The 12,127-nt window shown below is 42.7% G+C and overlaps 1 protein-coding gene across 3 annotated transcripts in view; it reads right to left on the bottom strand.

Annotated features, from left to right (window-relative positions):
- rnf157 (ring finger protein 157) overlaps positions 1-10,017 on the bottom strand; it is a 41,566-nt gene extending 31,549 nt beyond the window's left edge. For all 3 annotated transcript variants that reach the window (XR_014392871.1, XM_082977373.1, XM_082977385.1), the window contains exons 1-6: positions 9,547-10,017; positions 6,134-6,252; positions 1,215-1,303; positions 808-957; positions 382-499; positions 114-224 (exon numbers count right to left, since the gene is read on the bottom strand). Coding sequence is in view for 2 of the 3 variants with exons in the window: in XM_082977373.1 (XP_082833499.1) it covers positions 114-224; positions 382-499; positions 808-957; positions 1,215-1,303; positions 6,134-6,252; positions 9,547-9,634 (675 nt within the window). In the remaining variant the exon portion in view is untranslated. The remainder of the gene's footprint in view (positions 1-113; positions 225-381; positions 500-807; positions 958-1,214; positions 1,304-6,133; positions 6,253-9,546) is intronic.
- Between the last annotated feature and the right edge of the window lie 2,110 nt (positions 10,018-12,127).

Below are 12,127 nucleotides of genomic sequence, written 5' to 3'. Positions count from 1 at the left end.
GGGATGCTTTTAAATCCAGAGTCAACTGCATCTCAAAACATTATAGAAAAACTTTAAATTAATTGAACACTTGACTTACAATACTACAGCACATCCAACTCCAAGCTCCTTACCTTTTCAAAGGTGGCCAGGAGGACATGGGAGTGACCCATGTGATCTTCCCCCTCGTCTACTGTCGCTTGAATGACCATGGGAAACACATCCTTGTCCATGTCAAAAAGCAACTAGTAAGACGGAGGGACAGAGAGAGGGAGAGAGGGTGGAGGAAGAGAGAGAAAAGAGGGAGATAAAGATAGGTTATACACTGAAACACACACACACATACTTCCTACTAATATGAATAAACACACACTCACACGCTCACACACACACAGCCCATACCTCCTCATCGGCCCACTCTGACAGGTTGACGGAGTGCGAGGGCAGACAGAACTGCTGACAGACTCCTCTCTTAAAGTGCACCATTTCTGACTGGAGAGAGCTGTCCTGGGGAAGGTAACTATAGGAGAGATACACACTCTTAGAAAAAGAAGATGATATCTAGAATCTTAAAGTGTTCTTCAGCTGTCCCCATCAAAGAACCCTTTGAAGAACCCTTTTTGGATGCAGGTAGAACGCTTATGGTTCCAGATAGAACACTATTGGGTTCCAAGTATAAGCCGTTCTACATGTTACCCAAAAGGGTTCTACCTGGAACCAAAAAGGGTTCTCCTATGGGGACAGAGGAAGAACCCCTTTGGAAGCCTTTTTCCTAAGAGTACAGAAAGATAAACACACAAGCATGCACACACACACACACAGACTTACATTGGCACTCCGTTGTGGAACTCCTCTATAGCTTGATAGTAGATGGTGATGGCCACCTGTGTGTCAGCATCGAAGGTGAACTCTATGTTGTAACAGGCTTTGCTTTTCCCTGCCACTTCCTCCCCTGGCAGCTTCTGGCCGTCACTACACCTGCCATACCACACCGAAACACAGCTAGCATCATCTACACACCGTTACAATTAGCATAGTAAGAGTACAGGGAGTAATCCCAGGACCCAGAACCAAAGCTTGCGAAAGCCTGCGGCCAGCTACTTGACTTGGTTCTGGGGGGATAAGTGGAGATGTTGGACTAGTTCAATAAAACACAGACTAAGCATAAGGGAAATAATAATAATAAAAGGGATATAAACTACAAATCAATTGTGTGTTTTGTGAGAGATACTCACCGTACAAGCCTCAGCGTATCCTTCCGGATGTTTATAAGGCTTCGTAGCGTCTTCACTGGCTCCTGAGGTGGCGGGGAAGCATAGGGGAACTGTAAAGGAACCAAACACAAAAGGTCACATCAACAATGATATCAACAACAACAAAAGGGTCACATGATCTGATTTACTAATCACCAAGCCCTTGATCAGTTGAATCAGGTGTGTTAGTGCTGGAACAAAAGCTTGCACACTCTATCTGCATACCCACTTAAAACATTAGATATATTTTCTTTACACAATTGTTTTACTGTACTTTGCACAATCTAAGCACAAACCGTGTTTTTGTTGCTGACTCTGTGTAAGAAGAAAGTTGAGTGGGTCTAAAAATGTTTTTTATGTCAGACGCTTAACTATTTCATTGACATTATTCTTTATTCTTACTGGTACTGATCTTCCTGATACCGGGCTATTTAAAAAAAAGGTTTAAAGTGTAGTGATCTGGATCTGTGGTTGTTATACTGTACCTGTTTTAGAATAATACACTTACTGTGCACTTACGTCATTTTGGATAAGAGTCTGCTAAATGACTGAATGCACTGTAAAAATGTGTATAGAAGAACCTTTGAAACCCTATTGAACATGCCGTCTAGTAGGAAGGCAGGATGTGGTTAGATACCTCTACACCCCTCTTCTGGGACTAAGGGGAGGTGTGTGTGTGTGTGTGTGTGTGTGTGTGTGTGTGTGTGTGTGTGTGTGTGTGTGTGTGTGTGTGTGTGTGTGTGTGTGTGTGTGTGTGTGTGTGTGTGTGTGTGTGTGGTTTACAGGAAAGGCTCCTGCTGGGCCCAGATGTGTTATTATACTGAATACTGTGCCATTCATTAAAACACACACACACCAGGAATATTCTGCTATGGGATCTGTAGAGTAGGAATGACAAGGCTGTTTTTCAGTACAGGGAAGACACACGCATTCATGCACACACACATAAACACTCCCTTCCCTCTCTCTTTGCAGTCTGAATATTACTTTATTACAGCAGTAAACTGCTGTTTAAATCCCCAATATATGAGTGTTTACATCTGTCGAGGTCCAGCCACACACACACATAATATAGACTATACATATCTAGTGCAGGGGGACTAGACCTATGCTGCAGATCACAGTTAACTCAGGGAGAGATGAGAGAAATGTACTGAGTGGGGTAGGGAGATGTGGTTCTGCATTGTCATCTGCTTAGAAAGGGCAGTATGACTTATATAGCAGGATATGACAGAGAGAGAGAGAGAGAGAGGAGAGCGAGCATTTGAACCGCTTTGGCTGTAAGCTATTATGACCCCACTCCTGAAAGCTAAGATCCTCTGGAGCATGGATGTGCTTTCTGTTCCCCTCATAAGAATATAGTTGAATGGCCCTGTCATAGCCCTTCTATGGATAGCCTTTCCACTCCCTATTTAATCTTGCGACTGACTGGGTTCGAACCAGGTCTTCTGCATGTCACAAGACTGTCAGCCCACTATGTTAGCCCATATGGATTAGTTCAGGAAGCTAACAGAAGTCTTCAAATCTCCAGCAAGATCCATCGAACCACCTCAGTTACATTTCACGCCCCTTTGACCTCCTACTCAGTGATTACGGCACCAATATAACTGACTGGGCTCTAAATCAGGCCTACTGCACAACAACACTTACAGTGGCAGACAGAAGCAGAAGGATCTGTGCACCCCATTTAATGAGAGTGCAACAGAGGTGGTTTGGTGATCCGTCCATGTGATGAGTAGCCTCGTAATTACCAGACTGATTATCGCGTGTAGTGAACCATTCATGTAAGCTCGTGGGATCAGGCCGCTCGCGAGGCTATGAGATGAGCAACCTAGGCTGAGACATGAAGACGTGTTAGTTTGGCTAATGAGGGTCTAACCCAGGTCTCCTGTGCACCAGATAATGCAACTTTTCAGGTCTCAGACAAGTCACTCATCACATGAATGTGGTTACCGAACTACCTGTGTTACACTTCTCCCCCCTTTTACCTCCTCCTTGAAGAAACCAAACCTAACAAGCCGAGACCCAAATGCAGACACAGGAGGCAGATGGTTGGAGTCTTACAATGTTTATTAATCCAAAGGGGTATGCAAGAGAATGGTCGTGGACAGGCAAAAACCAGATCAGAGTCCAGGAGGTACAGAGTGGCAGACTGGCTTGTGGTCAAGGCAGGCAGAATGGTCAGGCAGGTGGGTACAAAGTCCAGAATCAGGTGTAACCGATGTGAAATGGCTAGTTAGTTAGCGGTGCTGCGCGCTAATAGCATTTCAATCAGTGACGTCACTCGCTCTGAGACTTGAAGTAGGGTTTCCCCTTGCGTTGCAAGGGCCGCGGCTTTTGTGGCGCGATGGGTAACGATGCTTCGTGGGGTGTCAGTTGTTGATGTGTGCAAGGGTCCCTGGTTCGAGCCCGGGTTGGGGCGAAGAGAGGGATGGAACCTACACTGTTACATTGATGCTGTTGACCCGGATCATTGGTTGCTGCGGAAAAAGGAGGAGGTCAAAGGGGGGGTGAGTGTAACCGATGTGAAATGGCTAGTTAGTTAGCGGTGGTGCGTGCTAATAGCGTTTCAATCAGTGACGTCACTCGCTCTGAGACTTGAAGTAGGGTTTCCCCTTGCGTTGCAAGGGCCACGGCTTTTGTGGCGCGATGGGTAACGATGCTTCGTGGGGTGTCAGTTGTTGATGTGTGCAAGGGTCCCTGGTTCGAGCCCGGGTTGGGGCGAAGAGAGGGACGGAACCTACACTGTTACATAGGCAAGGGCCAAAACCGGGAGGACTAGAAAAAGGAGAATGCAAAAAGCAGGAGAATGGGAAAACCGCTGGTTGACTTAGAAACATACAAGACGAACTGGCACAGAGGAACAGGAAACACAGGGATAAATACAGTGGGGAAAATAAGCGACACCTGGAGGGGGTGGAGACAATCATAAGGACAGGTGAAACAGATCAGGGCGTGCCAAAACCAAGTCAAAGGACCAATTTTTAGGGTTTTAGCTCAACAGGCTAACACATTCTTAACCCAGTCAGTCACATGTTAACCTTAAAATATCTACAATAAATCAGCCCCCCCCCCATTATTTTCCTCCAGGCCCCCACACTGGCCCATTCTTTTCCTTGAGGCCCCAGATAATTTACATTTTGCGCAAAAAACAATAAGTTAGACAGGCCCACTGGGCTAAAACTGGACCAGCCTACATGTCCATGTCCTCCCTTGCTTAAAACTAGACTGTGTAACACAAACTAACACGTTTTCAGGTCTCAGGCAAGGTTCTCATCACATAGGCATGGATCACATGATCACATTCTTTTGATGAGATCTTGAAGACTTGCATTAGCAAGTCATTAGTTCGAGTCTATATATGAGCTGAATAAGGGGGAAGCGGTACTTGTTAAGCAAGCAGCATGCCGTCCTTTACATTAACTTCCTGAACGTGTCCCTCCCTATAGGCTTTAGCTAAGTGTGCTAACACAATCTTGTGACATACAGGAGACCTAGTTTGAACCCAGTCAGTCACAAGATCAAAATTAAATAGGGAGTGGAAAGGCTATCATTAGAAGGGCTATGACAGGGCATTTAAACTATATTCTAATGGGGGTCAAATTTAGTTTTTGTGTGAAACTCCCTTCTAACGCATCCTGCCATCATCAGAGAGGGAAACAGAAGGCATGTCCATGTTCCGGAGAGTCTTCGCTTTCAGGAATGGGGTCATAGTAGTTCATAGCCAAAACATTTCAAATGCTAGAGTCAAATTCATTGGAAGAGCATTTATTCAACATGCCACATTGGCTTCAGAAACCGCCATCAGTTTCTGTTTACCAAAGGAAGCGTTTGATTCTATCGGCTGTCCTCTACCTTTCCTGACTGGCAAAGTACCAGGTGTTGTCTTTGGTTTTGAATCTGAATTTAAAGAACTGAATTTGAAAACTGAATCTGAATGCATCTGAGAAGTTGAATGAATGAAACTTTGATAAACTTGAAATTATAGTTTGTAAACTTAATACACAGACAATTAATGCAATATCTACCATAATGAAATTGAACAGGCCTATATAAATATATATAAATGAATTTGAATATTCAATTGAATTTAAATATAATTTTTAAATGAATGCAATATTCATTCAATTCCACTTCAATTCATGAAATACAAGTTCAATTTACATATTCAATGATTAAATTTGTACATTACAAATTTAAAAACATGACATTTAAATTCAATTTCCTAATACAAATTCAAAATGATGAAATTGAAATACAGTTCCTGTTGTCACTGAAATTGCTCCATACCACACCCCCAGTCACAGGATTCTATGGTATTCCCCTTGTCCATACAGCAGAGATTATGAGAATTGCGATCGGAGGTATTTGGAACAAAACCTTCCGCCCAAATGGTACCCTATTCTCTATATTGTGCAATACTTTTAAACAGGGCCCATAGGGCTCTGGTCAAAAGTAGTGCACTACAGTGAACGAGGTACCATTTGGGACCCATTACAACTATTCCCTTATGAGTGTTTGACACACAGTGGAGTGAGTTTATATAGAAAATGGATGTTTCCCTTCTAGTATGTGCTGTGCTCTCTAGAACTGGAACTCAAGACTGTTCTGAGCATCATAGCCAGGTCATAATGTAGACTCCCCCCCTGGAGGACATAAAGCTGAGCTGCCCTCATCATCATCATCATCATCATTATCATAGTCATCGTCATCATCAACAAGCTTGAATTAGACAGATGGTATTGTAGCTGGAGACTTAGAAGGTAGTGTAGTGTAGTGTAGTGTAGTGTAGTGTAGAGTACTGCAGTGTACTGTGTAGTGTAGTGTACTGTATTGTACTGTACTGTACTGTGTACTGTAGTGTACTGTTGTGTACTGTAGTGTACTGTGACAATCCGTACCACCACTGGTCTGGTTCCCAGAAAGTTGAGGTCGGTGTTCTCTCCGAACAGGTATCCCTCGGGGTGGGTGGAGTCAAACTTCTCCCCGCCCATGATGAAGTGGCTGGCAAAGTAACTTCCTGTGGGGAACAGGAAAAGAAATTGAGCAAACCTGATTTCAAAGATTCCACCTCCTCATATACACAGAAGCCCAATTATGTTTCTCCCCTTTAACATGAACAGAGGACAGTTACAGGAGCTCATTGAGCTAGGTCAAGGTGTTCCAACCCTGGTTCCGGGGAATAGGTTGAGTAGACATTGCCTCTAACCACTGATCTTAGATCAGAAATGTCTTAACCACATATTGGTTAAGATTACAGTTTGAGGTAAGGTTATCTGATCCTAGATCTGTGTTTAGGGGGCGTCTCGAGCGTCTCTCTATACAGTAAAGTCATCTGTCGGGTAGCATGCATATTAGGGTCGTCTGATCTGAATCAACATGACTGTTCTGGCTGTTCTCCAACCCCCCTTTGCTGTTCTCTCCCCCCAACTCCCCTCTGGTCTTATCACAGGGACAATAGTTTTTAAACTCAAAGAAAAAAATGAATATATGGTGCTGATCAGGAAATGCCTTTTATGAGACTGCCTGGTGGGGAATTCTATAATCCTGAATTAATTACTTGTCGGTATGGTTCATGAAATGTGTGAAAAGAAACATTTATATCCAACTTTTCCAGAGTTTACCGAATTAACTCTATATCTCCCTAAAGGTGCACTGCTGTCTGGGATCACAAGATAATCTGGTGTGGAAACTACTACAGAGTACTAGGGAGTGAGCTTCAGAAAAACTGGGATTTAAATGTTCCCATGGTTTTAAAATAACGGTTTTGTTCCGGAACAGTATAGATCTCTTTCGTTCCGGGTTCTGATTCTCTTCTTCTAAATGTTTTGTTATTTTCCAGTTTTCGGTTCTGTTTACTGAACCGGTTCCAACCCCTGGTACTGATAGATGTAGCCTATTGAATATAATTTTTAAATATGCATATAATACATCCTCCAAATGCAACGTCTGCCTACGCCCACACATATTGTCTCAATTATTTATTTTCTATTTTTTATTCCCTCAAACACCAAATTAGATTTAGCTAATTTCAAAAGGACATCTGTCAATAGCGAATAATAATTATTCATATTCTAAAACCGGTGAAATGTCCAAACTGCATCTGCATACCAATCATTTGATCTCCATCAGTTTCGTGGGAATATGCATTTAGATCTTCTTGAATGATCTCAGCCAGTGGCGGGCGCTGATTGTCTGAATACCCATGGCGCGGGTGGTGGTGGATGGAGTTGTCAATATGTCAACAAAGCAGCAGGACAGAAATATGATGCCAAGTTTTCGAACGACCAGTAGTTTCTTTTAGAAGATATATAAAGCAATCTGTGCATTTGAACAGCAGCATAAATACTCATGTTTCACTTTTGGATGTCATAAACCGAATGACCATTTCTGCACATGCTGCCACTGTTTAGAACAGATTAGAACATACTATTTACCATTTAGAAAGAGCAGCCAGCTCATGAACGCATGCAGATGTAATACATGAAAACACATGATCTTACTGGGAATAGCTAACATAATGTCACAAAGCATGATGCGCTCGCTAGTTCACTTTCATTCTGAAATAACTTCATATTTCCGAGTTAGAACGATATTAGTTTAGATAGACTTGAAATTGCTGCTTATCAAAGGTAGATAACTAGTTAATTTCTCCCTAAAAATGTACCAAACAATCTCTCAATGTTTCTCAAAATTACTGCAGCTCGCTAATTAATTTGATCATGCTTTGTGATACACCCGGTTTTATGCTGTTTTAATCCACACAACACGTCGCCCTGTCACCTACAATAGAATATGATGAACAATCAAATTGGCCAGCCAGTCATGCTTTTTTGTCCTACCAGATCAGCGATGAGAAGGTTCTACCTAGTGTATTCATCTGTCCTTCGACACTTGGATGTAGATGTCCAGTTTATCAGGTCCCACACTCCCATAACTGTTATGATGATTTATTTACAAGTTAATTACAATTAGCTTTTTGATTTAGCGCCATCTGCAGCTGAAAGAGCAGATCTAGTTTCATGTGCGGAAGAAAATCCGTCTGGAACGAAAGACTCATTGGGAGACACAATTGAGCGCCCCAGTACAGTCAGTCCATTTACCTTGTGCTGTTAAAATGTATGCTATGAAATCCTGCGATTTCATCGAGGCAATTCCCCCTCTTAGCAAGTCACTGAGGGGCACAATAGTACGTTTGTTTTTAATCAACTGAGTATACAAAACATTAAGAACACCTTCTTCATATTGAGTTGCACCCCCGTCCGTCCCCTTCTGAACGATTGTACCATCTAAACCGCTGTGAAATATCTTTTACATAACCACAAATATTGTATTTTCAGCTGTTTGAAGCTGGTGTACAAAACTAAAAGTAAAAGATGCAAAAACGTAAGAACGGGAAGTATAAAAATAGTGCACATGAAACAGATCTACCGCTTCTTAGATTTGCTTCAATGACATGTCTATAATACAATCTATAACACAATCTAATGTGAATTTGGTCGGGTCACTCAAAAAGTTACATTTTGCAGCTTTACATTTTGGCGCATATTTTTCTTTTCACTCAGCTAATCAACCTAAATCTCATAAGAAATTGGGTGGTGTTTTTGGTTCAACAGTAACCTTATACTATGCTATTCTATTCGGTTATGTTATGTAGAATACAAATAAAACATGTCACTTTGCAGACATTGATTCAGCTTTGATCTAGACCTAAATGGGGCACCATTGTGAGAAGTGTCTGAGCTCACCCCTGCACACTGCAATCTTCAGTTTGCTCCTTTTTCCTATTTTAATTGGAATTGTAAAAAATGAATGTGGTATAATGCTTTTCAGCGTTATTCTGCTGGGAGGCTGGTGGTCAGGCTGATACTGACCCGACCAACATCACATAGACCTCATGTTTTTCCATGTGTGTTTCAAACATGACAATTTTATGATTTGCACTCGATGTCTGGTAGACCAGTTTTTTCATGAACGCTCTATTGCTGAGGTTTTCTATCCACATTTAGCCACCCTAGCACTGAGGCCTTTAGGTTCCGGACAGGATGTTGGGCATACGGGGTATCTGACACCTTGTCCTCTGATGTAATGATTGTGATTCATCATTATATTTAAATAATAGATTTTACAAATAAGTCATAGGCCTATAATTATCCGAATATTAATAAATAGGCCTTATAATATCCTAATAATATATCCCTACGTCTTTTTTCCCAAACCGAGAAGGCAGATATAGGCTGTCCTGGAATATGCTTTGGGTTGAATGGGTTCGCTCCTGTTAGGCTACTGTCGTCTATTGGGAACAGGCACCTACCAGATTTTGGTGGATAGCGGTACACCGAGGTGGACGGTATATCGACCTCTTCCACTCCTGCGTTCTGTCTGCTGGTCAAAGCTCCCATTTCCACAGAAAATAAAAGCTCAAATTAACGAACATAACAAGAAAACATTCGCTATTCTCTAAAAACCCTCTACCCCCTTTCATTTAATCCAGTTCGTGCTGCCATTTCCATGTTTTATCTCGGTTTATGTCCTTGGTTCCCTGCCGGTGGCAGCTATAGCCTAGTTGTGCTCGTTCTGGGATTAGTTGTTGTTCTTGTCTGCTTTATACAAAGCCCAGTGGGGTTGGTGCTGTCGCCAAAACTGATCGATGGTTTGTTTTCCGACAGAAAAGCAGTACTATGCATCCCTTTAATAGCAAAGCAATTCATCCATTCACTTCGTGATGCATTCTTCGCTCTAATTCAGCGCGTTTCGGGGGAGAACGAGGTCTCTCACTATGTATCACTGTCAGGGGCGGCCCTAGCATTTTGGAGGCCCTAGGGTCCCTCACATCGCAGGCAAAACATTTTAGTGGCCCCCCTCTTGACAGAGGAGAGAAATAATTGAAGATTCCTGATATCCCCCCCCCCCCCCAAAAAAAATAAAAAATTCTAATTAGGCGTAGAGAAATTTAGGCAGTTTTTAAGCTAATTTATTTTACAGTACAGCTACTGTAGGGAAGAGCCAGGACGAAAGTACCACGCCCATTTTTTCAAATTACAAGAAACTCGAATTTTGTAATGACGCATGCAAGTGCCTAATACAGAAGATGACCTCCCTGCAAGATATCAGCACGCTGCGTCAACATTTGAAGGTTGTTTTAAGCGAGGTAAAGTAAAAAGAATGACCCGGAAGTGTTTTTCAGTTGTAGAGTTGTGTTTCTTTTTTTACGTTTCCAAACATATGTTATTTTCTTAACCCATCTAGTGACTTAATGACAGCATAGGTTTGAGGTATTGTGCTAGCTAGTCTTGGATGCTTGCAAGCAGAAGTTACAGGAGAGAGGGGTGGGACGGAAGTAACAGAATGTTACTTTTGCCCCTCAATAACTTAGAATGTGTTTTCATTTGTGTTTCACTTGTTTATTGACAGAATATTGACAGGACATGCCCAGAAATAGGGTCAAAACAACAGACAGAGCGAGGTTTCATCCAGAGACCTACGAAAGAGCTTCCCAGAAGAGCTGGTAGGAGTCCAGTCAGTCAGGGGTGCAGCAAAGGCACATGGTGTGTGCCATGTTACACTCTAAAGATACTGTAGGAGGTTGAAGGATAGTCGTAATACCTGAATGCCACCCTACAGAGACCACAACAAAGTATTTATTGAGGAGCAGGAGAGGAGTCTGAAGGAGTATCTGTTAAGGGCTGCAGATATGTACTTAAAGAGGTAGTCTTACACAATAGAAATGGCCCAAAAGTGAAAACTCACAATTACATTTTTTTTATTATTATATATTTTTTTTAAGGAAATGTTGTGTTTGTTATTTAGGTAAGGAAATGTGCATATCAGCTTGCCCAACGCTATCGCTTCAAGTATCCTGAGACCTGAGACACCAAGGAGATGTCCGGGAAGGATTGGTTCACCTCTTTCCGCCAAAGGCACCCCAGCTTCTTCATCCGCCAGCCTCAAGCCACAAGTCTGTCAAGGGCGACAACTTTCAACCCAACAAACCACTCCCAGTTCTTGGAACTGGACGACACCGTCTATGACTGTAGCCTATTGCCGCTTTGATGACTTATGATTGGGCAACAACAAGCAACACGCTCCACTCTCATGAAAAGCAAGAGAAGCAGCATAAAATATAAAATGTCTCTTTCTCTGCAGCAGTCGCATTTCGATCTGTGCGGGCCCTTCCAGTCAAGTCAGTTAAAATTACACATACCCAAAACTTGTGACAATCATATCAGATTCGACCCAGACCCGTGACATTATTTAGAATTCAGGATCCAGGCCCACTCGGGTCCCGGATCGGGTCTAGGGTATTCGGGTACAGGTGGATCCATGAAGACCTCTAGCAGCAGGTCCAAGTCCAATCCACCTCTGAGGATCACTTGCTCCACACTGTCCCAGGTCCATCGATGTTGAACTTCAGCTCTGCGTCTGTCCGACCTTTTCCCAAGGATGGGTCCAGGAATTATGTGATAAAGGGCAGAAGGAGAAGATCAGGGCAGAAGGAGAAGATTGACTGCCATCCTCACTAATACACCTGTTACAGTAAGTGTGCCCTGGAAGTGGAGAAAATAAATTAAGTGAGACCAAAGGCCAAACCAAAGGCCAAGCGCAGCTTGAATGAGTGTGGCAAGGGCGCTCAGAAGAGAGCTAACCAGAAACGTACCACTAACCAATGTCACATGTCTTGTCTGTGAGGAGTTTTTTGGCTCCTCCAAGCCAGGGAGGTCTGGGTGCAGTGCCTGTTCTGCCATGGGAGGTCACACGAAGACTGCACTAAAAAAGAGCAGCCCATATATCTGTGACACTTGTAAGGAGGTGTAGAACAAACACACATGCAAGGGTTAGCTAAGGGTTTTTGTTCTACAGTGCTTCTATAATAATTATTTTGAAATGGTTATTGT

The sequence above is a fragment of the Salmo salar genome, chromosome 01, assembly GCF_965601325.2.
Source record: "Salmo salar chromosome 01, fSalSal1, whole genome shotgun sequence".
Taxonomy (NCBI): Eukaryota; Metazoa; Chordata; class Actinopteri; order Salmoniformes; family Salmonidae; genus Salmo; species Salmo salar.
This window is presented reverse-complemented; position numbering and strand designations above follow the sequence as displayed.